Raw genomic sequence first — 23694 nt, forward strand, 5'->3', positions numbered from 1 at the left:
TACACGGCCACACCGAACCCCGTGGGGACCGGCGTGCAGGAGCCCGGGACAGCAGCTGAGCAGAACCACTGCCCTGGTCCTTGTGGGGCTGATATCAGACGTGGACCAGGGTCCCCCAGGCCGGGGAGGGAAGGGCATGTGCTCGGCGGGGCCCTAAGTACCCCTAGCCTTACGTAGGCCACACGAGGCTGGGCCCCATGGGAGGGTCTCAGGTGCCTTCAAGGTGGGAATAATCAGGGTGGCAGGAGGATGAGGTGTACGGTCTTTGGGAGCGCATGGGGCTGCCCGGCCAAATAGGCCCCTGCTGGGCCACCGGGGATCTGAAGGCCCAGGAGAAGCTCCCCGACGGGCTCTGCACAGGGCCAGGGAGTACACAGGCCAGGCTCAGGGACCTCAGGTGCTGACCAGGCAGGTGGCATCTCGACAGTGTGGGCTGTTCTGGTTGCTGATCCCCGCTGACCTCCTGACTGCTGCTGACCCCCGCTAACCTCCGCTGACCCCTGCTGACCTCCACTGAGGGCTCAGCACGGCATCAGGCCCAGTCAGCAGCCGGTGAACAACTGGCCTTAATTCCGGTGATGAGCATCCTCAGTGGGACTGGAGGGCGGGATGGGCAGTGGGGGGTGGTGCTGAAGGTGTAAACAGCCAGGGCCCGGGCATGTCAGCTCCTCAGGACGGGTGGCACGTGGTTGTGAAGGCAGCCCCATCACCTGTACGCCGCGGAGCAGGCCTGTGGACGCCCACCTGCACCATCAGGGTGACGCTGCCTCGCCCACCTGTTCCCCTCGCAGATGTCTGGGCGCCCTGTGTTGAGCATCTGGAAATTGGTGCTGGAGGTTCTGTTCTTTAAATGTGAATCTGCCTTTTCAGCCTGAGAGATTATTAGCAGTCATTTGCTGCCATCCTGACATGTTTGCTCTCCAACAAAAGCTGTTATCACAGAGCTGGTTCAGAGGCCGCGAGGAGGCTGCTCGTCTGTCACTTGGGTCAAGGCAGGCAGAGGGCCTCACCCTGAAATGTGAAGCCAGGGATGCCAGGTTCCCCACGAGGGTGGGCAGCTCTCCCAGGGCCCATGCCGCCCTGCAGGGGATGCTGGGTGCTCCTGCCTACTGGGAATTCTGTTCTTATCTGGACTAGGAGTGCATTCGTTAAATAAAACAATCCCTGCTTTTCAGACAATTAAATGTGATTTTTCTTTATTTAGAAACTAAGAGTTCACGGAAAGTATGAGATGTGTGAATAGTTGGGCGCTGAGGGCCGAGGGGCACGGCTCACGGCGCCCCGGGTGTCTGCGGGCTTGGATGTCACACGAGGGGCACCGGGTCCTGTGCTGGCGGAGCAGCGGGGATGGTGAGGACGTCCATGGTCTCCAGATGCACCAAGGCCTCAAGTCTCCGGGAAAGAAGCCCCACTGGTCCTCAGACAGTCGTGACTTGGGAGATGCTCAAATGTTGGGGGAGACGCGGCAAATGCATCTGAGGCCCATGGGGAGGGTGGGGTGCTCTGGGCAGATGGTGCAGGGACGGAGGGAGACATGCCCATGGGCTCTGGTGTCTCAGGGCAGGTCGAGGGCAGGACTTCACCCTGTTCTGGGTGCCCAGAGTCTGTGTACAGCCCAGGGGCTTGTGGGGGGCCCGTGATCCGGCTTTGGGGTGGGAGCCTCCTCCCGGGTGTGTGTGGTCACACGTGCGTGCTCCCTGGGGGTATCCTCCCAGCCTGCGCCCACCGTTCCAGGGGATTGGTTTCATTGCTTGGTGCTTTTTTCTTAATTCATAGAAATTTTAAAAATAACCTAAACAGGAATCTTTGATGACGCAAGTTGAACATAGGCCAAATCGTGGCTTTTTTTTACTGCAACTGTTGGCGTTGGGAGCACACCCCCATCTCTCAGGGCTTCTATGGAGCATCTACCTGCTCAGTGGGGGAGAGTGTGTCCCCGTGTCTCCACGACCCCATGTCTCCGTGTCCCCATGTCCCCATGTCTTGTCCCTGTGTCTCCATGTTGGTCACTTCGGTTTTCCTCTTTTGTAAGCTGTCCCAAGTTTTTTTGCTTATTTTTCTGCTGGATTGTCTGTCTTTTTCTAATTTATTTACAGCAGAAAAGTTTTTGAAGGTTAATACAGAAAAGATAATATGAATGGCTCATTCTGTGGCTTTCTGTGGTCCTATCGGCATCGTGATAAACAGACGTCATTCAGGCTTATTTGGCCCAATGATCATAGTTCTTTTTGGAGCTACCATGAGTTTATGGAGCTGTTTGGGAAGTGACTTCTCACACCTGGACTCTGGGCTTCTGTGTTTGGGCCTTTGCACCTGGCACGGGCCTCTGTGGCCGAGTGTGAGGCAGAAGCCGGTTCCCTGTGTCTGTGGAGGCCTGATGGCCCTGAGCCCTTTAGACAACCCCCCCTGCCCCCAGCCTCCTGCTGTGACGTGGCAGACAGAGGGATGGCCCCACAGGCGTCCACGGCCTCATCCCCAGAACCTGTGCATAACTGTGCTCGGTCGATGGTGAAGGGAGTCAGGCTGTGGAAGGGACTGGGCTTGCCTGTCAGCTGACCTTGAGACGGGAAGTGACCCTGCTTGTCTGGGGAGCCCAGGATGTCTTCAGATGTGCGATCAGAGGAGATGTGGCAACAAGAGGGGGCACAGAGTGCCACGGAATGTGGCTGCCCTCCAGGGTCTGGAGAGGGCAAGACAACAGATGGTGCCCTTGCACTTCCCGACAGGACTGAAGCCCGTGCACCTGGATCTGACCAGTGAGGTCTGTGCTGCCATCCTGAGCTCCGGGCCTGGCGAGACAGGACAATCATGGGGTTGCAGCGGCGGAGGATATGGCATCTGCCTATCTCTGCACCCCTCACCCAGGTCTTACTTCCTGGGGTCTGCTCGTAAGTCGTGATATTTGGGAAAGCAGGTGCTCCCGCCAAGAATGTCTTGAACCTGGGATCCCTGGGTGGCTTAGCGGTTGAGCATCTGCCTTCAGCTCAGGGCGTGATCTCAGGGTCCTGGGATCGAGTCCCACATTGGGCTTCCTGTTGGGGAGCCTGCTTCTCCCTCTGCCTGTGTCTCTGCCTCCCTCTCTCTCTCTCTGTGTGTGTGTCTCTCATAAATAAATAAGATCTTAAAAAAGAATGTCTTGAATCTTCTGGAGTGTCACTATCTACGTGCTCACAAAGCCATCAGAAACTTGCAGGCTTATATGCGTTTGTTAAAAATTAAGACTGAAGAAAAAACAAAATGAGCTTTCATCGAGGAGGCTAAAATAATAGCAAAAGTTGAAGAAATGCAGTGTGTTGACGAACTAACAGAACCCAGCAGAGCCGGTGGGTAAAGCCAGCGCGGCTGTGCACCAGAGCCCGACAGAGGAGGCTTGAGACCCGGGCGTTGCGTCCATTTCCTGCAGAAGCCAAGCTGAGGTCACACTTTTGGAAGATTAGGACGCCACACTCAGGAATGAGACCGTCATGGTGCAACTCACAGCGACAGCGTGAGAGAGGACACCGCGCGCTGACCAGATGCTGACACTCTCTACCTGCTCCTATGTCATCATTGTGCGGTTACAACTTGTGTCATTTGATGCCACCTGCCGGGGGCCCCCCAGCAAACCCCACGTTGAATAGGAAGGATCTCCATGTGGGTCAGGAGGGAGGCCTGGTTGCCTCTGGCTGCTGTGACTGGCCAGGGTTTCCCTGGACCCACCCAGCCCCGGGCCTCCATCGTGAGAGGAGGAGAAGCGAGGAGGACGTGGGAGCTGATCCTGGTCTGGGTCAAGGACAAGGAAAAGACGGCCCTGGATCTGGTGCCTCTTGTCTACCTTCACTCCCTGGGGTCCCACGAGCTCAGCACAGCCCTGAGGAGGCACTGGGGCCACCTTGGAGCTCTGGGCAGAGGGTGGGCACCCCAGGACCCCAAGGTGGGCTGCAAGGGGGGTCTGTGGCAGATGCCCACACACCTGGGACAGGAGACTGCAATGGGAGTGGATGGAGACCCCATGTTTGGGGGGTTCCCAAGCTCCTGCTGACCTCATTGGGGGTGCTGCCCCAGGGGTCTGGGATGCCAGCAGTGCTCCCCTAGCCCCACCCAGCCCCGGACCAAGATGTCAGTGTGCGGCCTGCCCTGCAGGTCCCACCCGGCATTCAGCAGCCGTCTTCCTGGGCCCGCAGCCCAGCCCAGCCTGCTGCTTACAGGAGACCCCAGGGTGTGCGCCAGGGTGAGGATGAGGCCTGGGATGTGGGGAGCCTCCTGCCTCAGTGGTCCCGGGGAGCCTGCACGGGCTCGGGAGCTCCTCCTGCAGACACCTGGCTCCTGCCCCTTGCTGTTGTGCCCGTGCCCTAGTCCCAGGTTGTGTCCTCCCTCCTGCCTTCTGCTGTTTTGAGGGCATTTTACACAATTCTGTATCGTTTCATCTCCCAGCACGTCACTTGGACTCTTGGAGGCGTTTTGGTGCATCCTCTACTTCCACGGGTGGGCCCAGCTCGAGCTTTGCAGGGCGTGTCCCCCCCCACCCCCAACACCCAGGATGGCGCCTACGGCCGGTGCTGGTGTGGGAGGAAGTGCTCACCGGCACAACCCCGTGAGCCACAGACACCCCGCTCAGCCTGGGCTGGCCCCAAGCTGCCACCCCAAGGGCTGGCAGGTCACCATGGGCAGGAGTCCCGGGTAGGCTGGGCGTGGGGCACACACCCCTCCCTGCTGCAGGCCTCTCTGCTGCCTTCTGGAGGCTGCGTCGACCCTGCCCCTTCACCCAGCTTCTTGGGGTATGCTCATGACCAGCAGCACCCCTCAGAATGAGCACGGATGTCCTCGTGCCGGTGCACGTCCCCGTGGCAGCCCTACCCAGCAGGTGGGTGCCCAGCACACAGGTGCTGGACTCTGGCAGAGCCGGGGGTCCCTGGGCTCACCCTGGGGCCCCCACCCTGCACTGCCTGGCTGCCCGGTGGCCACAGGGCTTGCTTCCTGCTCCTGGCCCCGGCCTGCAGCATTGCCCCGGGTGGGGGCTTCCCTGCAGGGTCGGGTGGGGTAGGGGCCACAGCAGGTGGGTCTCACCCTCGAGTTTGGGGGACCGGGGGTGGGCCCAGGCTTAGAGCACGAGGCCACAGAGGTAATCCCCCATGACCGACCCTCGTATCTGCAGACAGCATCCATTTAATAGAAGGTTCCAGCATTGACCGTGCAACACCTGCCACAGTCGAAGGGAAGCCCAGGGGCAGGTCACAGGCGACGGGTGCTGCGTCCTTCCCCCACAGACAGGAACCTGGGGCAGCAACCCAGTGGGCATTATGCTTCCGGTCGGGTGCGTGCGGGCATCCAGCGGCCGTGGACACGTGCCCCCCCACCCCGGGCCTGACGCCTGCGGGGCTGCAGCAGTTCACATGAGGCCGCAGCAGGGGGACGTCTTCTTGTTCTGAGCCACAGAGTCCTTTGTTGCCGGAGCCCCTGTAGGTCAGGGGCGGCCCTCGAGCAGCCCAGCCCCGGGTAGGGGCACCCGGGCCGAGCCAGGAGACCCTCCCAGGCTTCCAATGTCCGTTGTGCTCCCGACTGCCGTCTCCTGCCCACCGCAGGGAGCTGGGGCCTGTCCGGGCTGGAGCAGGTCCACAGGGTGTCCACACGTGGCCATAGAGCACGGCCTCCACGTGAGCCGGTGAGCATGCAGGGCCGTGTGTGAGCCTGTGGGGCTGCCGGGGGCTCGGCCCCTCCCCTCCCCACACACCTAGCCTCCCCCTGCAGCGCAGCCGTGGTGGGCACCCCTCCCTCCGCCGCAGCCAGACCTGGTCACGAGTTGTGGTCCGACGTGTGGGGATGCAGATGGCAAGGTCCGTAAAAACAGGTTAAAAAGGCCACCCCGCTGGTCTCTCTGGGTGCTGGGGGCTCACCCCTCCCTCAGCCCCATGTGAGGGCGCCGTGGCCGCGGCAGGGACCCTGCCCTCCATGCAGTGTGATGCATGCCGACGTGGGGATAGGACTCCTCCCGGGGCTGTCTCAGAGCTGCGTCTCGTCGCGGGTCTCGGGGTTGCAGGAGGCCAGCCTGTGGCTGCAGCTGCTCTTGCGGCTCTCGGCGCTGCTGGCCACGTGGGCCAGGGGGTCAGAGCGAATGAGGTACCTGTGGGGGGAGCATGAGAGCCCTGAACGCTGCCCTCCCCCCAAGGGCCGGGCACTCAGCGCAGGGACGCGGCATCTGCTGGCCAGGGGACAAGGTACTCACACGATGTCGTTGGGCTCCAGCCTCGTATCGGGTGGGGGGTTGATGAGAACGTAGGAGAGTGTGTTCTGGTGGTCATTCATCTCATCTGTAAAGGACACGGGCCCCAGGTGGTCACGTCTTAGCCGCTGCCCACCCTACGCTGGGCCAGGGGGCTCCAGGCCTCCCGACAGGGCCCAGGCAGGGGTTGGCCATGAGGGGCAGCAGCGCTGGCTGCACCCACACCCTGCGCAGCCAGCAGCTCCCACGTGGTGGCCCCAAGCAGAGGCATGGAGCACACCTGCCGCCTGCACACACCTGACCCAGCCAACCTGCTCGTTGCCCTGCACCCCCACCCCCCTAGGCTGGGCGAGCCACCCTCACCCTTCGCTTGCGTCTGCTTTGGATGCACGCCCTCTTTCCCCACACCTGCTCCTGCAGCATCAGCACGCAGGGTCCCCCAGGCCCCTCCCCACAGATGGGCCCCTCGGTGCGCGCGGGGCCAGCCTAGTGTCCGGCTCACGGGTGGCTGTGGGGATGCGGCCCAGCGTGAGGGGAATGCGTTCTGGGACCACGATGGCCTGTGACCTCAGAGAACCCACGTGGCCGTATCTAAGGCACCTTCTGACCCAGGGTGGCCATCGAGGGGATGGCCCTCCAGCAGGGTCTGGCCCTGGTGGCCCACGCCCTGGATCTTGTCCTCTCTGCACCAGCCAGGCCCCCAAGGAAGGGATTCCCTGGGAAGCAGGGGAAGCGGCCAGTTGGCCAGCTTGGCTGTGGCTGTGTCTGGGCTCCAAGCCGAGGAAGTTTGACGCTGAGTCTGAGCCTTGCAGCTTCCTGGCCAGCCTGTGTCCTCTCCAGGGTCAGCTGGAGACTGACTCACTCTGCTTGGTGACTGCGGCTCCCTCTGCTCCTTTCCCACGACCCGCATCAGGGGCCCTGGGGTGGAAGCTGCCAGCCTCAGAGCAGGGTGGCTGTGTGGGAGTGCACAGCTCCCAGCCCTGGGCCCGGGTGCATCTTCGGGGGTGATTCAGGGAGCATGCAGGGTGCCAGGTGGAGGGGGAGGCGGCTCCTGGAGACTCATTGCGGGCATCAGCGGGACGGCCATGCAGGCACATGCACGGGGTTGGGAAACAGAAACTGGAGAGGCTGGTGTTGGGGCTGGAGCCACTGGCTGCCCCCCCAGTGCCCACGGGCCCCCCTCCACTGCCAGGTAGCCCGAGCTGGGCGCCCATCCCCACTTGCTGGCCCTGCCTCGCGGGGCCATCCCCACCCAGCCTAGACCCTGTTCCTCCGTGAGTGATGACCAGCAGAGCCTGGGGCCGCACGGAGCCAGGCCCGGTTTGTGTGTCTGGGGGTCTGGGCTGCGAGGTGGGTGAGTGGGGTGGGGACCCAGTGGTCGTGCCAGGAGCTGGCAGGTGCTGGGTCACGAGCCCCTGACCCTGGGTTCTCCAAGGTGGGTCAGCTACACTGAGACGACTGAGCTCAGATTGGGGAGGGGGCTGATGGCAGCTGTCCTGGCCAATGACCGAGGGAGGTGTCACCCTCCTCTGCCCCCACCCCCCACCCCCTGCTACTCTGGTCTTCCCCGGCCTCCATCCCACAGACCAGTGCTTCCCTCGCCCCGTCCCCGGGCTCCTGACCCCCAGCCCCATGCCTGACCACCTGACCACCTCGAGGCTGGCGGCGAGCGTGGGGAGAGGGTGGTGGGGAGCACAGTGGCACGCAGAGGGCCATCCACCGGATGATGCCCTCCCGGGGGCCTGGCTCACAGGGCTCCCTGTGCTCTGGTTTTGCATCCCGCCCCAGGTACTGCTCAATGTCCACACATGGGGGGACCCTCAGGAAACACCACTGAGTTCTGCTGACCCTGCGGGTGAGGCCACCCTGGCCTGGGAGCCTCGTCGGGAGGCACAAATGCGGCTGGGTACAGGGGGCGACCTGTTCATGGAAGCTGCTAGACGTGGACCCGTGTGGCCCCGGGGCTCGCCCATGAACGCCATCACGGTTCCAGGTTAAGGAGATGCCTATGCTTATGGCCTCAGGCCCCGCTGGGCCAGCCCCTGACAGCACCCCGAGGTTCTCCCTACTGGGCCCGACCTGTCTTCCAGCCCACAAGGACCAGCCCCTTTGGGGTCAGCCCTGGACAGGGGTTGGGGGGGGGCCACTCCCAGGCACCTGGACATGAGCTCGGAGTCCCAGGGAAGGAAGGAGTCCTGACAGCAGGGCCTGTGGCCTGGACTGACTCCTCGGGGGTCTTGGGGCAGACCTGGGGGCACGGACAGGCTTTGTCTCAGGCAGAGAGGATGGACTGTCCCTCTCGAAGCCCCACTGGGGAATGGACAACAAGGGTCCACCTGACTCTGCCCAGGGCAGAGCAGACCCCAGTTCCCGAGGCGCTGGCCCAGCCTCACCGCACTCCGAGTACGTGTGGGGAGACCCAGGCTTGGCACCAGCTGTCTGGGTGCCTCCCTTGATCTGGGTGAGTTCAGGGTCCCCGGGATCTCAGGCCAGCCGTGGTGGGGTCAGGGCCGACACATGGACAGCAGGGCTTGGCCTCAGAACCCACGGGGGTCAAAGCACTGGGGAGCCCTGGAGCACACAGTGACGTCGGGGTGTCGGCATGGACTTCACCTTCCCCAGGGTCAGTCCCGCCCTCTGCAGGCGCAGAGGAGGGGGTCAGGGTCCCTGCGTGGAGGGAGGGGGGGTCCAGGAGCATGGAGCCCTGCCCGTGGGGACCCTGTCCTGTCTCCGCTCCTGTCTGCCTGCCTGCCTGGGCACCACTAGGCTGCCCGCTGGCCACGGGCTGGCCTGTCCCCTCGTGTGGCAGCTGACGTCCGCTGGAGCAGAATTACCTTGCAAATATCCCAGGTTTACCCGATTCATGACATCACTGGCTGTTAAATTTGCTACATCCTCTACGGAACACAGAGGGACAGACAGAGACAGAGAGAGAGACAGGTCAGCAAGCAGCGTGGCGGCCGGCAGGGCGGTGGGGGCGGGCCAGCCAGCGGCACCCGAAGGCCATCCACACGGGGACAGATGGCAGCCAGCGCCAGCCGCCAGGGAAGCGAGTTGGTCTGTAGCAAAGTGGGTTCCCCCCTGCCAAACTCTGGGGAAGGCGGGGGGCACGTGGGAGGGGCACAGCCCTGGGGTCGCGGCCCAGTACTGCTATCTGCTGCTCCCCGCAGAGGGGCCACGCACACCCCTGGAGTCCTGGCATCTGCTCCCCCATCCTCCCCGAAAGGGGGGACAGCACCAAGGGGCAGGGGGCGCTGAGCGAGACTGAGGTGAACCGTGCAGCCTGGCCTGGCGGGCGGGAGTCGCCTGGCCCTCAGACTCCAGCCTGCCGTCCCACCCTAGGGGGGGCACCAGGGCCCCTGACCTGGGCCACACAGGAAGCAGGGCAGGGAGAGCGGCAGGCAGAGTCCCCGAGACGAGCCCAATGGCCATGGAGGCTCGACCAGCCCGGCGTGTGGGTGCGGACGGGCAGCAGTGGGGACCCCAGTGGGGACCCTGGGTGCCCCTCGGCCGATGGAGGCAGCACCTCTCGGCTGAGCTTGGGAACTTTCCCAGATAAGCTCCCCAGACATGGGGCTGCCTACAGGACCCGATACCTAGCAGTCACTGCCGAGGCAGGCGGCTGTGTCTCGGGGGCAACTGTGGGCCTGACACGATAGATGGAGGCGAGTTCCAGCCCTGGTCCAGTCCCCCGACGCACCCCACAGGCCCCAGCGGCTGGGAAGGCCAGGAGGGGTGGCGGCAGGCCATCGGGTCTCCTACCACCCTCCTGCTCTCCGCCAGGACACAGCGCCCAGTGCTTCTGACCAGGTGGCTAACCTGTCCCCGAGCAAGGACTGCACCCGGCCCGGCCACCCCCCCCACGTCACCGCTTCCTGGGGTCCCGCAGGCCAGGCTGTGGGCTCTCTGCACCTGTTGTGCCTCGGATGAGGAGACCGAGGCCCAGAGCGGCGAGGCCAGGGCTCAGAGCCAGGCCTGGGGGCTCCAGCGGGCCTCGTGGGGGCCCCACGGTGGGCGGTGCGCCCGGGCACTTACCGTAGCCAGTGGTGGGCAGCCCCAGGTGCTTCATGCGGTTCTTGACCAGCTCGGAGAGCTCCTGCCGCTCGGAGCGTCGGCACAGGCTGAGCCGCTGCTGGCTGGCCCACTCGGCCGCTGCCGCCTTCCCCGCGGCCTTGGGGCCCTTGCGGCTCAGCTTCCGAGCCCAGTGCAGGCTCTTGCGCCGCAGCAGTGGGTGCTCAGCAGGGTCTGCACTGACCCCGTGCCGGCTGTGGGTGCTGCCACCAGCACCCGCTCGTGCACCCCAGGGCCCGGTCACTTCCTGCGTGTCCTGGCAGTCCTCCACGCTCACGGAGATCTGGGACTGGCCGAGGTGGGGGGATGATGGGGATGGCACCTGGGGCCCCGGGGCGTGAGTGCCTGCCGTCCCTGGCCAGTGGGGATGCCAGCCCCACGCTTTTCTCCTGAGCCGCCGGCCCCCCGGGTCTATCCCTGTGGACGGGGCTGCTTCCTTCCACCCACCACGGACGGCCACCCCATGTGCCTCTGACTCCCCTTTGTGCGGAGTAGGAGGGCAGGGACAGGCAGTGTGGTAGAATGGGGAGTGCCAGTGGGGACCCTCACCCGGGGAGCTCCCCTGAGGGGCTAAGGTATGGAGGTAGGTCCAGGCCAGCAGGGAGGAGGCCGCCTGCCATGATGGGACCTCTCTGAGCTGCGCCACGGCCAACCATCCTGGGGACATGCTCCCTGATCCTGCTGTTGCCCAGGGCCCACACCCCCTAGGCTTGGGGTGGGGGAGCACAGCCAGGACACCACGCATCAGCACGGCTTCATGTGAGGCTCAGGGGGCCACTCACCTGGGCTCTGAGGTCATGGGGCTGCAAAATAGACCAGAGGTTCCTGGGTGCTGTGGGCGCCTCTGCCCCAGCCCCCAGCCCTGGACACTGCTGAGCCCTTCGTGGGCTCGGGACCAGTGTGGCGGGCTGCCCACAGTGGCTCCGGCTCGTCCTCGAGCACCCCAGCCCCACCTGAGGGTCACAGCCATCCAACCACATGTGGGGGACACATGACCCTGACCCCACGCTGGCCAGACAGCAAAGGTCAGGACCCCACAATTGCACATGGCGGTGGCAGCATATGGGCAGCTTCAGCGCCAGCCCCCATGTAAGGAGCACTCTGCCCCACCCCGAACCTCTGACGTGGAGAAGACGTGGCACTCGGTCCTATAGATGCCGATGGGGATCTCAGCACTGGAGGAGCACAGCTTCTGGAAGAGGCGGCCGTACGTGCGGATCCACAGATCTTCCTCAGTGACTTTCATCTAGAACGAGTGGGGCCCTGAGCTGGAGACCCCCGGGGAAGCTGAGGACCACCCACCTGCCTGCCTGCCCACCCAGCCCCGTCCACTCACAGCACAGAGGTAGCCGGAGCCTGGCGTGGTGTCGAGGCCCAGCAGCAGCCTGGTGATGGAGATCATGTAGTCCTTCACAAAGGACTGGTCGGAGAGGGAGGCTGTAGTGAGGTGGGGGCACCTGGGGACAGGCCGTGCCCCTCACATGCCTGCCAGGTGCCCACAGCCTCCCACTAGGAAGCCTTGGCCAGCTTCAGTAGTTCACTTGGCCGTGTGTTTGGTCAGAAGGGATTGGAAACCCAGGGGCTGCCCAGAATAGGATTGTGGGGGATGCCAGGGGCGAGCATGTGCTGCTTGGCTAGGACCCAGGACGGGACGCTTGGAACTGGGCTTGGTTGGCTGGGGATGGAGAGGAGGCTGGGGCTCCCACTGGGCACCCAGGGCACCCCCTCGGCCCCTGACCCTGCTGACCTGGTAAAGCAGCGTGTCCAACATGCTGATGCTGAAGACGCGGCCTGCAGCGAATGGCAGGCGGAACATGAAAGCCAGGTTGGAGCCATTCTCTCGTTCCCTCTGCAGGAAGGGGGGGCCTCAGGCTGGTGCCTGCACCACAGTGGCTCAGGGCAGGTGGCTGGGGTGCATGCCGGTGCAGGCTGAGTGCCCACCAGCACAGGCCAACCTCAGGCACCAGCACCTGACCTCGGGCACCAGCGTCCGACATCGGGCACTGGCATGGGCCGACCTCAGGCACCGGCACCCGACCTCGGGCACCAGCACGGGCTGACCTCGGGCACCAGCACCCGACCTCGGGCACCGGCACGGGCTGACCTCGGGCACCAGCACTCGACCTTGGGAACCGGCACGGGCCGACCTCGGGCACCGGCACCTGACCTCGGGCACTGGCACGGGCCGACCTCAGGCACCAGCATCCGGCTGTGTGTTCCCCCTCAAGACGCCCTGGAGGCCAGAGCTCAGCAGGAGGGACCAGGGCCCACCCCCCATGGTGTGTGACCTGCACATCCCAGGGGCCCACATGCGCTCTGATGCTCTGCTTCTGGCTTCTCAAGATTCAAAATAATCTTAGTAATTCTATCCCCAAGCTTGTGTGTTTAAGTGAAGTCGGATGGGACAGTGGAGCAGGAATGTGCAGAAATCATTGGAATGCGTGCACTGCTCCCACATCCCTGCTCCTCCTCCGTGGTGCCCACGATGCTCCGTGAGCACAGAGCTCCAGGACCCACCGAAGGAGGCTCCGCGGCTGCAGAAACAAGTCACTACAGCTTCCAGCTGGGCACAGATCCAACCTCGCAGCCCCACAAGTCCAAGTCCAAAGTGCACTTCATGGGGTGGCATGCAGGGGTCAGCGGGCTGTGCTCCTCCTGGTGGCTCCAGGGGACAGTCCTCTCCTGTTTTTGTTTCTAGAAGCTGGCGGTGTCCCTCAACTCGCAGCCCTTCCCTCTGACCCCACAGCCGGCAGCACGTCTGCCAACACTGACCCTCCACCTCCCTCCTGTCAGGTCCCCAGTGAGGACGTCAGGCGCACTTGACAATGCAGGACCATCCCTGTCTATAGGGTCCCTCAGCCACACACGGTGCTCTGTCTAGACCATGACCAACCTCTAGTTGGGACCATGGTACCAACCCTGTCACCAAGATTCATCAGCCCACAGTCCCCTTCCCACGGGGACCAGACTCACTGCAAAGGCAGAAGGCGGGGCAATGGACACAGGAGAACCAGGAGCTGCCCAAGGGCCTTTCCCGCCCGTGTGACCTCCCCAGCCCGCTGACGGCAGGGGGCACAGGGTGTGGGCATCGGGGTACGATGCTGTGGAGCAGGTTCTGGCAGCATTGCCCTGTCCGGGGAAGCGAGATGCATCTGGCACGACACACACCATGTGGCTCTGCAGGCCCAGGCCCGAGAGCAGCCTCACACAGGTGCACGGCGACACCTGCATCCTCACCAGTGGTGCCATAGGAGGAGCACGCGGGATCTCAGAGGTGGCAGGGGAGGTGCCGGGCTTTGCGCCTTTAACAGCATGTCCCTGGCCTTTCGGGCATGGGGCCTGCATGTTCGTGCAGCCAATTCTGTGGCTGGCACAAGAGGGACTCAAGGCTGTGAGTAGGGCGGGCCTGGCGTGGACAAGCCGCTCCCGTGGGCGGAAGGGGTTCCGTACAGCTGGGTCCCGCCTCCCTGGCCATCCCCCTGCTGTGCCCAGGAGACCCCTGGAGTGCCTTTCCAAAAACTTGGTTGTCGTCTCAATGTTCCTTGAAGCAGAGACACACATGCTCTTATAAAAATAAAAATAAACTGCCGTTAATTCTTTAAAGACATGAGCCCAGCTAGTCTTGCTGCTCCTGTGGGGAGACGCCGCTCCCTGGTCGTCTGTCTGAGCCATCAGGAGGCAGGCTGTGCCCGAAGGGTAGGGGACCCATGGGGTGGGGGGGTGGGGCTGGCCCACATCAGTCAGGAGGAGCCAGAGCTGTAGTCACACACGCTGGCACCCAGGCCCAGAGCACGAAGCCACACGATGGGGCCCACATCCTGAGCGAGGCAGGGGTACACCTGCCAGCAGAAGCAGGTCTGACCGCCTGGAAGCCCATGTCCTGGAACAGGCAGTGCGTGAGGCCTGGGAGGGGTGGCGTGTGAGGGCCAGACCCCCAGCCTAGAGCCTGATGCTGTGCCAGCCACCCCGTCCTTGCTCCAGTGGGACCAGAGCATCTTCCTCAGATCCCAGGCAGCAGCCCCAGCATTTGGACAGAATCTGGGCACGCCGGGGTTGCCGAAGCCAACATCCACCTTCCGGTCATTCCAGTAGACAGACGCTCAGCCCACGGGTGGCCAATGGCCTCGGGACCAGAACCAGCCCTGGGGGCCTAGTAGGACACACTCCAGGGAGGGACTGGGTGGGACGGGCAACCCAGGTCCCTCCGGCCACTGTGCCGAGCCAGGAGCCCCTCTGTGTCCTCCAAGGGCCTGAGGCCACCTGCCCAGCTTCCACCTGCCCCTCTGGCATACAGAGTGCCAGGTCCCTGGGGGCCCCTTGGTCGGCCACCAGGTGGGAGGCACCTGTGCTGTCCACCTGGGTTCAGGGTGAAGCTCAGTGTTGGTGGCCTGGCTGAGGCAGAGGGCGGCTGTGGGGCCAGCCCAGGCCCGGGAGCGCAGGGCTCACGGTGAGTGCCCTCTGCTCCCTGGTCTCGCCCTAGCGCGTGGCCTGTCCCTTGCTGTGTGGTGCTGCTGCCGGTGCTGGTACCCAAGTGGGGGCAATATCGCCAGGACCCGCATCCCTGTTGGCCAGTCCCTGTGCCCCGGAGCTCCACACCGACACCCGCTGATGCCCTCATCAGGTCCCCAAGGACCGACAGTGGACCTCACCCTGCCCTGGCTCCACCGTGTGACCCGAGGAGACTTCCTCTCTAACCCCGTTCTCTGTGAGCACCTGGCCTGAGGCCAGTTGTGTTTCCATTTGGGTGTCTTCAGCGTCCCCCGTGGTGGTTGTTATGGACTCGACAGCAGCCTTGGCCCCAGGCACAGCCAGGCCTGGACCCTGCTTTCAGGGGGCCATGTCTGCCCCTGGCCGGGTGACACAGGAGCCTCACACAGGAGCTGAGTCCCCATCTCTGATGCCCTCTGGCCAGAGAGCATGTGCCTGGGCCACCCATGGCCCCTGTGCCCGCAGAGTCCCCTGCCCACCCCCAGGCTCTGCATCCTGATAGCTCAGGTGGGGCAGGGGGAGGGAAGGTAGGGCTGCTCACCTTTTCCAGCTTGGAAAGAGCCAGAGAGTAGCTGTCCTTGGCTCGGAACTGCATGAAGCGCATGTTGGAAGGGTGGGTGAGCTCCGTGGTGATGCTTAAGCTGGGGAACAGCCTGAGGGAGGAGGTTTGGTGGGGGGGGTGGTCCCCTGGTCACAGGTGGGGAGGGGGTCAGGGTGGGGACCCCTGGTCATGGATGGGGGAGGGGGGTCCAGGGAGGGGTCCCCTGGCATAGCTGCAGCTGTGGGGTGGGCTCCCTGATGGCTGGAGGGCTGGCCCAGGACCAGCCCTGGCTGTGAGCCCGCGGCCTCTCACCGGAACATGGTCTGCACATTGACAATGGTCTTGGCATCAGCCATGTAGTCCTCCTCTGCGCTCATGGTGCTCTCCTTGTCTACCACCACCAGGTTGTCCGCGTAGATGATGCCACACTGCAGCAGGCTGTCCAGGCTGGGGGAGAGCGTGTGGCCAGGGGTGGTGGATCAGGGCCAGGCTGGGGGTCCTGGGAGCTTCCTTTAGGTGCACCTTGCCCTCCCTCCCCCTCCATGGGGGGTGGTCTGCAACCACCTGACCTCCCCACATCTGGGGAGGGGGAGACTGGAGGAGGGACAAGAGGGAAGGGGAGAGGACGGGAGAGGAGGCGCTGAGGAATAGGCTGATGCCCCCACTCCACTCTGGGCTGTGCAGGGACACGGTGAGGACACGGCAAGGTGGCGCAGCATCTTACTTGTCCACGGAGCCCTCCATGTAGTAGACCATGGGGAAGCAGCAAATGGCCTCCAGGAAGTGGTGGTCAGGCCTGTGGGGAGGGCAGGTCCTGGGGGTGCCTGTCCTGTTCAGCCGCTTGCCCCCCACACCCAGCTTGGGACCTGCTCCGGGTGAGCAGGGGACCCCAGGCCCATGGATCGTCAGGCCTGGGGGGTCTTTAGAGACCCTGGGGGGGGCTGATCTTTATCTCACCCAAGGGAAGACCAAGGCCCCAGGGTCGGGGGACTTGCCCAGGTCAGACCCTGGGCTCCAGGGGCAGAGATGCTGGGGGCAGGCGTTGGCCCCCTTGGGGCTTGCAGTGGGCAGGGGCAGAAAGAGAAAGAGGGGGTGCTCCCCAGGACCAGAGGCCCAGGGGCAGCAGGGGAGGGGCTGGGCATCTGCAGGCAGGCAGACTCACTTGTTGTCCAGCAGCAGCACGATGGGGTTGAGCTCCTTGCGGGATCTATAGTAGGCGCGCAGCGGGACGATGAAGTTGTACAGCCCGTTGCCCGCCGTCTCCGCCGAAACGATGATCAGCTTGTTCTTGAAGCCATAGGCCTTGGCGTCCTCGTAGCTGTTGTGCTTGCAGCCCTGCGGGGAGGCGGGAGGCCGAGGCAGCCCTTAGTTGCAAATATAACTGTGTTCCTTTACCAGCAAAAACAGGGTTAATTGGGAAGAAGAGAGCATTGCAGTTCGGTTGGGAGAAGGGGTGAGCTGAGAGGGGCTCTTCTATACTAAAAGTCCCTTGGGGGAGCCTCTCCCTGCGGCCCCGCCGGCGGCTGAGGAGAGCCTTCTCGAGGCCCAGTGGAAGGGGAGGTGCTGCCCACAGCAGCACACTGGCAAAGCTAACTGGACAAGAGACACCAGGAGACGGGCAGCTCAGTGACCGCATCTCTACGCACCTTCCCACCAGTGACTCACTCTCCACAAAGGCGAAAATGGAGGGACCCGGGTGACCACTTGTCCTACACGCTCAACATCGGAGCCCCTGGGGATGTGTCATGCCCCCAAGCACACGTGTCACATTTGGACACTGGGCCCTGGGGTGCACATGCGGGGTCTTCTCACAAGAAAGACCTTCTTCTTCACGAGAAAGGTCTTCTCGCAGACCCCCCCCCACCCGAGGGCAGTGCCACCAAACCACGGCCCGCGCCTCTGAACGCCCAAGCCAAGTGAGATGAGGACGACAGCAGGGCGCAGCGAAGGGGGGAATGCACTGCGGTGGAGAACATGAGGCCTGTGGGACGAGGGGTGCGCTCCATGCGGCCAGGGACCTGCAGGGGAGCTGAGGGACATCCCTGCTCTTAGGTGGCCCCACATCTGTGGAGGACGGGAGCAAATGCACACATCTGGACAAAGGTCAGGATCTCCTTCTCCTCTTGCAACTTTTTTCCATAAGTTTGCAATTCCCTCAAAACACAAAGTCACACAGAGCGCAGTGGGTCCACCCACCTTGTCCAGCCGCAGGCAGCAGAAGGGCGCCTTCACAGGCAGCAGGTGGCATAGGGTAGGGGAGCTGCCGATGTAGGGCGAGTTGGGGGGGTAGCCTTTCACGTACCTGGCGCGAGAGACAGGGGGCTCCAGCTACATCTTAGCCCCCTGTCCTGGCCCCGGCCACGCCGGCCTGGCCACCCTGCCCCAGGCCCCACAGCACAGCAGGGCCATCCCTGGGGGCCACATGGAAGCACTAGACCCCGTGGCTTGGGCCCTGCCCTGGGGGCTGCGTGCGGGGGGAGGACCACAGCCTTTTCCCTGGGGCCCAAGGTGAGAATCCAGGCATTCTGCACATGCACGCGCATACACATGGACACACGCATGAGCTTACACAGGGCCTGGAATCGTGGGCATGACCCAACGGGACTCTGATGGCCAGTCGTGCCCTCCCCGAGGCCCTCAGCACCCCAGCTGTGGCCAGACGCTGGCCCTCGGCCTCTCTATGCTGGCTGCCCTGGGCTGGGCTCCCCAGCAGCACCCAGTACACACCACACGGGGGCGGCACCTGCCACAGCAGCAGGAGCGGATCTGTTCTGTCTGCAGCTGGCTTAAGGGACACGGCCTCAGTGGCCAGCCACGCCACCTGCCCCTGGTGTCCAGCAGCCCTGGGCATCCCCCTGGATCTCAGAGCTGGTCCAGTCCATCTTTAAGGCACATTCGCTCCATCGAGGAGCCAGAGGCCAGGGGCAGAGGGGCAGTGCCCGCAGCCTCGCTGGGGCAGCCCTGGCACCTGGCCGTGGCCCTGCAGTCAGGGCGCTGTCTGTCTGTCCAGGCCGAGGCCAAGTAGCTGAGGATGGGCAGCAGGAAGTCCTGGCCCCCAGGCCAGGGCAGGAGATGGCTCAGGATGGCCCAGGGAACACCAGGCGCCTCACTGAGGCCTCCCTCCCTGTGACCTGCATGGACGGACAATGCTCAGCACCACCACCTCCGCTGAGCAGGCCTGGTATGGAGGTGTAGCTGCCCAGGGCTCAGGAGGAATGGGGGAGGGGGACAGGTGGCACAGCTAGGCTTTCACACTGCAGAGTCCCCACAAGGGTCCATCTGCCAACACGGCCTCCCATGAAGTCCCAACTCAGCCCATGGGGACGCTTTCCTCCACACATGCTGGCCCCAGCCCCCAGCACCGCCCCGCAAGAAAGCTTCTGTCTCTGCACACGGCACTTACTCCACCACAGACAGCCCCTCGTCGTCCGATGGCGTCATCTCATCCTCTGACTGGTCACTCAGCAGGTCGCAGGGCAGCAGGGCTGAGCTATCGGCCAGCTCCAGAACAGGCGCAATGCTGGGCCGCCGGCTGCCTGAGCCGTTCTCTGTGGGCAGCGTTAGCTTGCCGCCTCCACCGCCCCCGCCGCCCTGTGCTGGCCGGCACTCCGTGTTCTGGAGGTCCATGGCCACTGTCCCTGGAACAGAGCAGCTGGGCTTGGAGGGCAGCCCCTCTCAAGGCTCTCCAGGGGGCGACTGGCCCCCAGGGCAGAGGGGAGACCCCGGGAACAGGCCAGCCTCCCCGCTCACTGACGTTGCCCATGCTGACGAGGGCCCTGCGGGAAGGTGGGGACAGCCTTGTGGGACAGATGGGCAACCAGAGACCCGGGGCCTCACCCATGGAGGCGACGATGCTGTGCATAGGCAGGCGGGAAGAGCCGTCGTATAGGCCCTGCCCGGAGAGGCCCTTCCTCTTCTGCTTCTCCTCCTGCTTGAAGATGAAGGCTGAGTTCTCCTCCTTGGTGATGTTGATATAGAAGCAGGTGTCCGAGGCGGCCAGGATGTGCCGGGGCCCAGGGTTCAGCAGGATGCTCTTGTTGTCCTCCCGCTTCAGCCCGATGAGGCACACGCCGTACCTGGGTGGGTGGGGTGGGGTGGGGGCGGCTCAAGAGGGTCGGGCGGATGGTGCCACAGGGCACGGGCTGACCATCAGGATGCCAGAGCCCCCAGCCCCCAGGGCACCCCAGACCCCTGCCCGCCCCCCCACCACCAGAGTGCGTACTTCTTGTGTGCATGGAAGGCGGCGTAGGTGAAGCTCTTGCCCTCGTACTCGCGGAAGAACTTGCTGTCACCCATGCGCACATGGTACACTTCATTGCCTGAGCAGCGTCCGTACATGCGCTGCCACTGCTCTGGGGACTCTTGGCCTTCCCTGGGGCCAGGCAGGTGGGTGTCACCTAGGCAGGCCATCCCTCCTGCTCCATAGGGGCTGCCAAGGGCACCCACCCCTCCCCGGGTCAGCTGCGGGCTGTGGGTGGTCCCATGGCCAGCTCTGACCCTTCCCTGCATGGCTAAACCTGGGAAAGGGGGAGGCCTGAGGGGTCACCTGAGCAGGTTTTAAAAGCTATAAACACAATGGTCTGACTTCTGGGGGTGCCCACGTGTTTTGGGGCTGAGTCTGACCTTGGTGGCCTGTGGGTTCTCCTGGGAGCTCCAGGCCCGCGTCTTGCACCCCTGCCTGGGCCCCCCCAGGAGCTGAGGACCTGCATGAGGGGCCCCCCACCTGGTCCCTGGGGAGCCTCCAGTGGTGCCTCGGGTGAACCAAAAGCACCTTCCCCCCAGCAATCCAGGGCTGTCCCATCACCCCGTCCCCGCCCTGCCTGTGATGCCCAGCAGCCCCCTGGCCACTCCCTGCCCCGCCCCTCCCACATCCCCCTGCCCCCACACTCACTGGCCGCGGGATGTGTGCACCAGCAGTGTGATGAGCGTGGACGTGGCAGGACAGATGCAGTTGAGGGCCAGCATGGCGTACTTGCACTCCTCCTCACACACCACGTGGTCTGCGGCAGGAGGGGCCAGGTCGCCGCCCCGGCCCCACTGCCCCCACAGCAGATGCCTCCTGCCCTCCCTGGGGTGCCCCCTTGCCCGCTGTCACCCATGCGCACGTGGTACACTTCATTGCCTGAGCAGCGTCCGTACATGCGGACGCTGCCCTCCCTGGGGCGCCCCCTTGCCCGCCCCAGCCCTGCTGTGCTTGACTCCCGCATGGTGAGAGCTCCAGGGCTGCGTGCTGCCCTGCCCCCGGGGGACCCAGCGGGAACGTGCCCTCTGAGATGCCCCTCGGACGCACCACCGATCCTGGGCCCTGGTACAGGACGGTCCTCTCACGTGGCAAGACCTGCAGGGCCCCACTGCCCCCCACGCCTTGCTGAGCACGCTTAGCCGTGCACCCGCTAGGCCCTGGCATGCTCTGGGGGGCTCCAGCCTTCACGCACCCCCCACCTGCCAAGATGCACAGTCACCTGCGTGTATACCCCCAGCCCCCAACCTACCTGCAAACTTGACATGGAACTTGTTCTCGGGCTTGAGAATCTGGACGTAGAGGGGGCAGTTGGGTGCAAAGTCCTTCACAGCCCAGGCACGCAGGATGGTCTGGTGGTCCTGGGAGCATCGGGGGGTGGCCGGTCAGCTCTAAGGGTGGCAGCAGGCTGAAGGGAGGGGCTCTGCCCTCAGGTGTTGTCCAGCTCCCGCCCCAGGGCTGGGGGGCCAGCACTCACCGCCGCTGTGCGATCCACCTCATTGCGGCTGCTGAGGATAAAGCAGGCCTCCCCATTGTCCATCCTGCAAAGCACCAGGTCTGAGCGCTGCCTGGACTGTCCACGCTCCTGTCTCAGGGACTCTGGGGCAGAGGCTGAAGGGGGTGGGCCCTGTAGAGACCCCACCTCCCTCTGGGCTGACGACTTGGTGTCAGGGCACTGACCAGTCAGAGGGGGCCCACCCTCTAAGACCCCATTAAGCCAGGGCTGGGCTGGGGCCAGAGTGGGGTGGGCAGTGCTTGGTGGTGAAGATGCCGGACTTTGCCCGCTTGCTGGCCTGTCCTTCCCAAGGTCTGGGGACCTGGATGACCAGTTCTGGTCCCCTTTCCTACCTGAAAGCCGCTGGCTGCAGCAGGGGCATCGAGGGACTGCTCACACCCCAGGGTAGGGAGGCCTGGTCTCCCCACCATGTCACTCAGTGCCCCACCCACCCTGGCTCATTGCTTGTCCCTGCCAGGCCCCTGCCTCTCTCAGGCTGCTGGCCACTGCCACCTCTGTGCAGGCCTCCTCCCTGAAAATTTTATAGGTGGACAGTGGGACCCAGGGCTCAGGAGGTGGGCGGGTGGGCGCCCCAGGCATCTGGTCTCCTGCTTCCCCTGGCCCCGAACAACCCACATTCCATCACAAAGGATGAGCAGAGGTTCCTGGCACGAAGATGTGATGAGTGGGACTCTCCTGGCACATTTTGGAAAGTTCCATCTAACTTAGCCTCCTTGTCTCAAGTCACTCTGTTAGTTTGTCTTTAAAAGAAACCTTGCCCACAGCCTGTGTCTTCCCACCTTGGCTCCAGCTTCAGCTACTCCAGCGTCCCCCAGACGCCAGAGCTGTGGGGGTGGGAGTTCTGGCAGCCTGACCCTGGGGCACAGGAGGGCAGGCGCTCCCAGGTGAGGTCAGCGTGGGGCCTGGCTGGCCTGGGCAGGCGGCGGGCACAGAGCTGGAGCTGCTGCCAGTCCTCGATGGCCCATCCCCGATGGCCCATCCCTGATGGCCCTGTTGCACACCAGCCGACCCCTCCGCCCCACCCTGGGCCCCCACTCAGACAGGCTTGGGGCCACACCCTCACCCCCGGGCTGCCGCTCACTTGGCTCGCATGAGGTCCTGGTCCTTGAGCGCAGAGCCCTGGAGGTAGATGACCCGCTGGGACCACAGGGGGATCTGCAGGACCCTGCGGACCTGGATGTCCATCTCGGTGGGACACAGGATGACCACATAGTAGTCCTGCAGGTGAGCCCGGGTCAGTCCGATCACGTGTCAGGACCCCCAGACCTCCCGGGATGGTGTGGGTGACAGGAGAGCAAGGTGGGCCTGCCCACGGTGCAGCCTCGGAGACCCCCTCCCCGCATGGGTGGGGAAACCGAGGCAGCACCCAGGGTGCCTCACCTGGAGCCGCGGGTGAGCGTAGAACTCGTTCAGGAAGTCCATGAGTAGGTCGATCTTGAGGGAGCTGACACACAAGATCACGTGCTTCTCCGTCTGGGCCCGGTGGCGGCTGTAGTTCCCTCCTGACTTCTGGCGCTCCATCCACAGGTAGACCAGCTCCTCAAACTGTAGGGAGGGACAGCAAGTGCGTTCCAGGCAGCCCAGGGCTCAGGGGGCCATATGAGGGAGGGTCTTGTCCTTCCTGGGAGTGGCACACGCGGAGACCCCCCTCCCCACCACAGCACAGAGCAAGGCTGCACTGGCAGCACAGGCCACACAGGGACCACTGGGGGCCAAATGGACGCCCAGCGCCCAGCCCTGGAGACCAAGGACCATCAGGCAATGCCCAAGCCGGCACAGGACATGCAGGTGACCGGGAGATCTCTGGGTCGCCATCAGCAGCCAAGACCCCTTTTGGAGAAGCTTGAGGGTGTCTTAGGAAACTCTCAGGCACAGTCGGAAATTCAGACTCCCGGCATGGAAGGGCATTTCCAGCACGCAGGGGCTAAGCCCACGTCCAGACTGCGAGGTCTAGGGATGCCGCCCACCCGCCCATGCTTCCTGATGCCGGCCTTGCAACATGTCCTTCTAAATCAGGAGCAAGAGGGACAGACGTGGCCTAGCAAAGGGGGCAGGGCTCCGTGGTCCGCCAGGTTGCAGGGTGCCCAGGGCCTGTCCTGCGGGCTGACTCATCTCCAGCTGTTTCCACCTCCAGCCTTGAAGCCATGAGTGTAACACAGCTTAGGTCAGCGGCAGCAGCTCCCCCAGGGGCTCACCTGTCAGGGCCACATGCTAGTATCTCCCTGAAATGGGATCGCATCTGAATTTATGGCACATCTACTAGGTTCCAGTGACAGGACCCCGTGGCCTTGAAGCACAGGTCCGGCCACACGGCCAGAGGGGCCCAGGGGTCATCTGGGCGGGTTGGGGGCTGTGGGCCACGGGCTCTGGGCTCAGCCTCCTCATCTGCAAGATGGCACGAGGTGTGGGTTGGGGGTGACCTGATGGCCTGACCATGCTGATTCAACCATGTCTCCTAAGATTCACATCTACTCGGGACCTCCCCGTGGGACCTTATGTGGAAACAGGGTCTCTGCAGGTGTGACTAGGTCAGGTGGGGTCAGACCCGACTGGGGTGGGCCCTCCTCCAACGTCTGGGGCCCCTGAAAGGAGGACAGAGGACACAGAGGGACACGCAGGGAGGAGGCACGTGAGGGATG

General features: G+C 64.0%; 1 protein-coding gene across 1 annotated transcript in view; it reads right to left on the bottom strand.

Annotated features, from left to right (window-relative positions):
* Positions 1–5164: 5164 nt before the first annotated feature.
* KCNT1 (potassium sodium-activated channel subfamily T member 1) overlaps positions 5165–23694 on the bottom strand; it is a 28642-nt gene continuing 10112 nt past the window's right edge. Inside the window, exons 11-31 of the mRNA XM_055326008.1 lie at positions 22436–22600; positions 22137–22273; positions 21017–21080; positions 20792–20900; positions 20191–20299; positions 19522–19671; positions 19137–19375; positions 18703–18937; positions 17496–17601; positions 16462–16634; positions 16024–16095; positions 15612–15746; positions 15300–15411; positions 12018–12119; positions 11607–11690; positions 11388–11516; positions 11053–11073; positions 10235–10559; positions 9034–9096; positions 6203–6287; positions 5165–6100 (exon numbers count right to left, since the gene is read on the bottom strand). Of these exons, the coding sequence (XP_055181983.1) occupies positions 5980–6100; positions 6203–6287; positions 9034–9096; positions 10235–10559; positions 11053–11073; positions 11388–11516; positions 11607–11690; positions 12018–12119; positions 15300–15411; positions 15612–15746; positions 16024–16095; positions 16462–16634; positions 17496–17601; positions 18703–18937; positions 19137–19375; positions 19522–19671; positions 20191–20299; positions 20792–20900; positions 21017–21080; positions 22137–22273; positions 22436–22600 (2736 nt within the window). The 3' untranslated portion in view covers positions 5165–5979. The remainder of the gene's footprint in view (positions 6101–6202; positions 6288–9033; positions 9097–10234; positions 10560–11052; positions 11074–11387; positions 11517–11606; positions 11691–12017; positions 12120–15299; positions 15412–15611; positions 15747–16023; positions 16096–16461; positions 16635–17495; positions 17602–18702; positions 18938–19136; positions 19376–19521; positions 19672–20190; positions 20300–20791; positions 20901–21016; positions 21081–22136; positions 22274–22435; positions 22601–23694) is intronic.

This window comes from Nyctereutes procyonoides, unplaced genomic scaffold (assembly GCF_905146905.1).
Source record: "Nyctereutes procyonoides isolate TBG_1078 unplaced genomic scaffold, NYPRO_anot_genome, whole genome shotgun sequence".
Taxonomy (NCBI): Eukaryota; Metazoa; Chordata; class Mammalia; order Carnivora; family Canidae; genus Nyctereutes; species Nyctereutes procyonoides.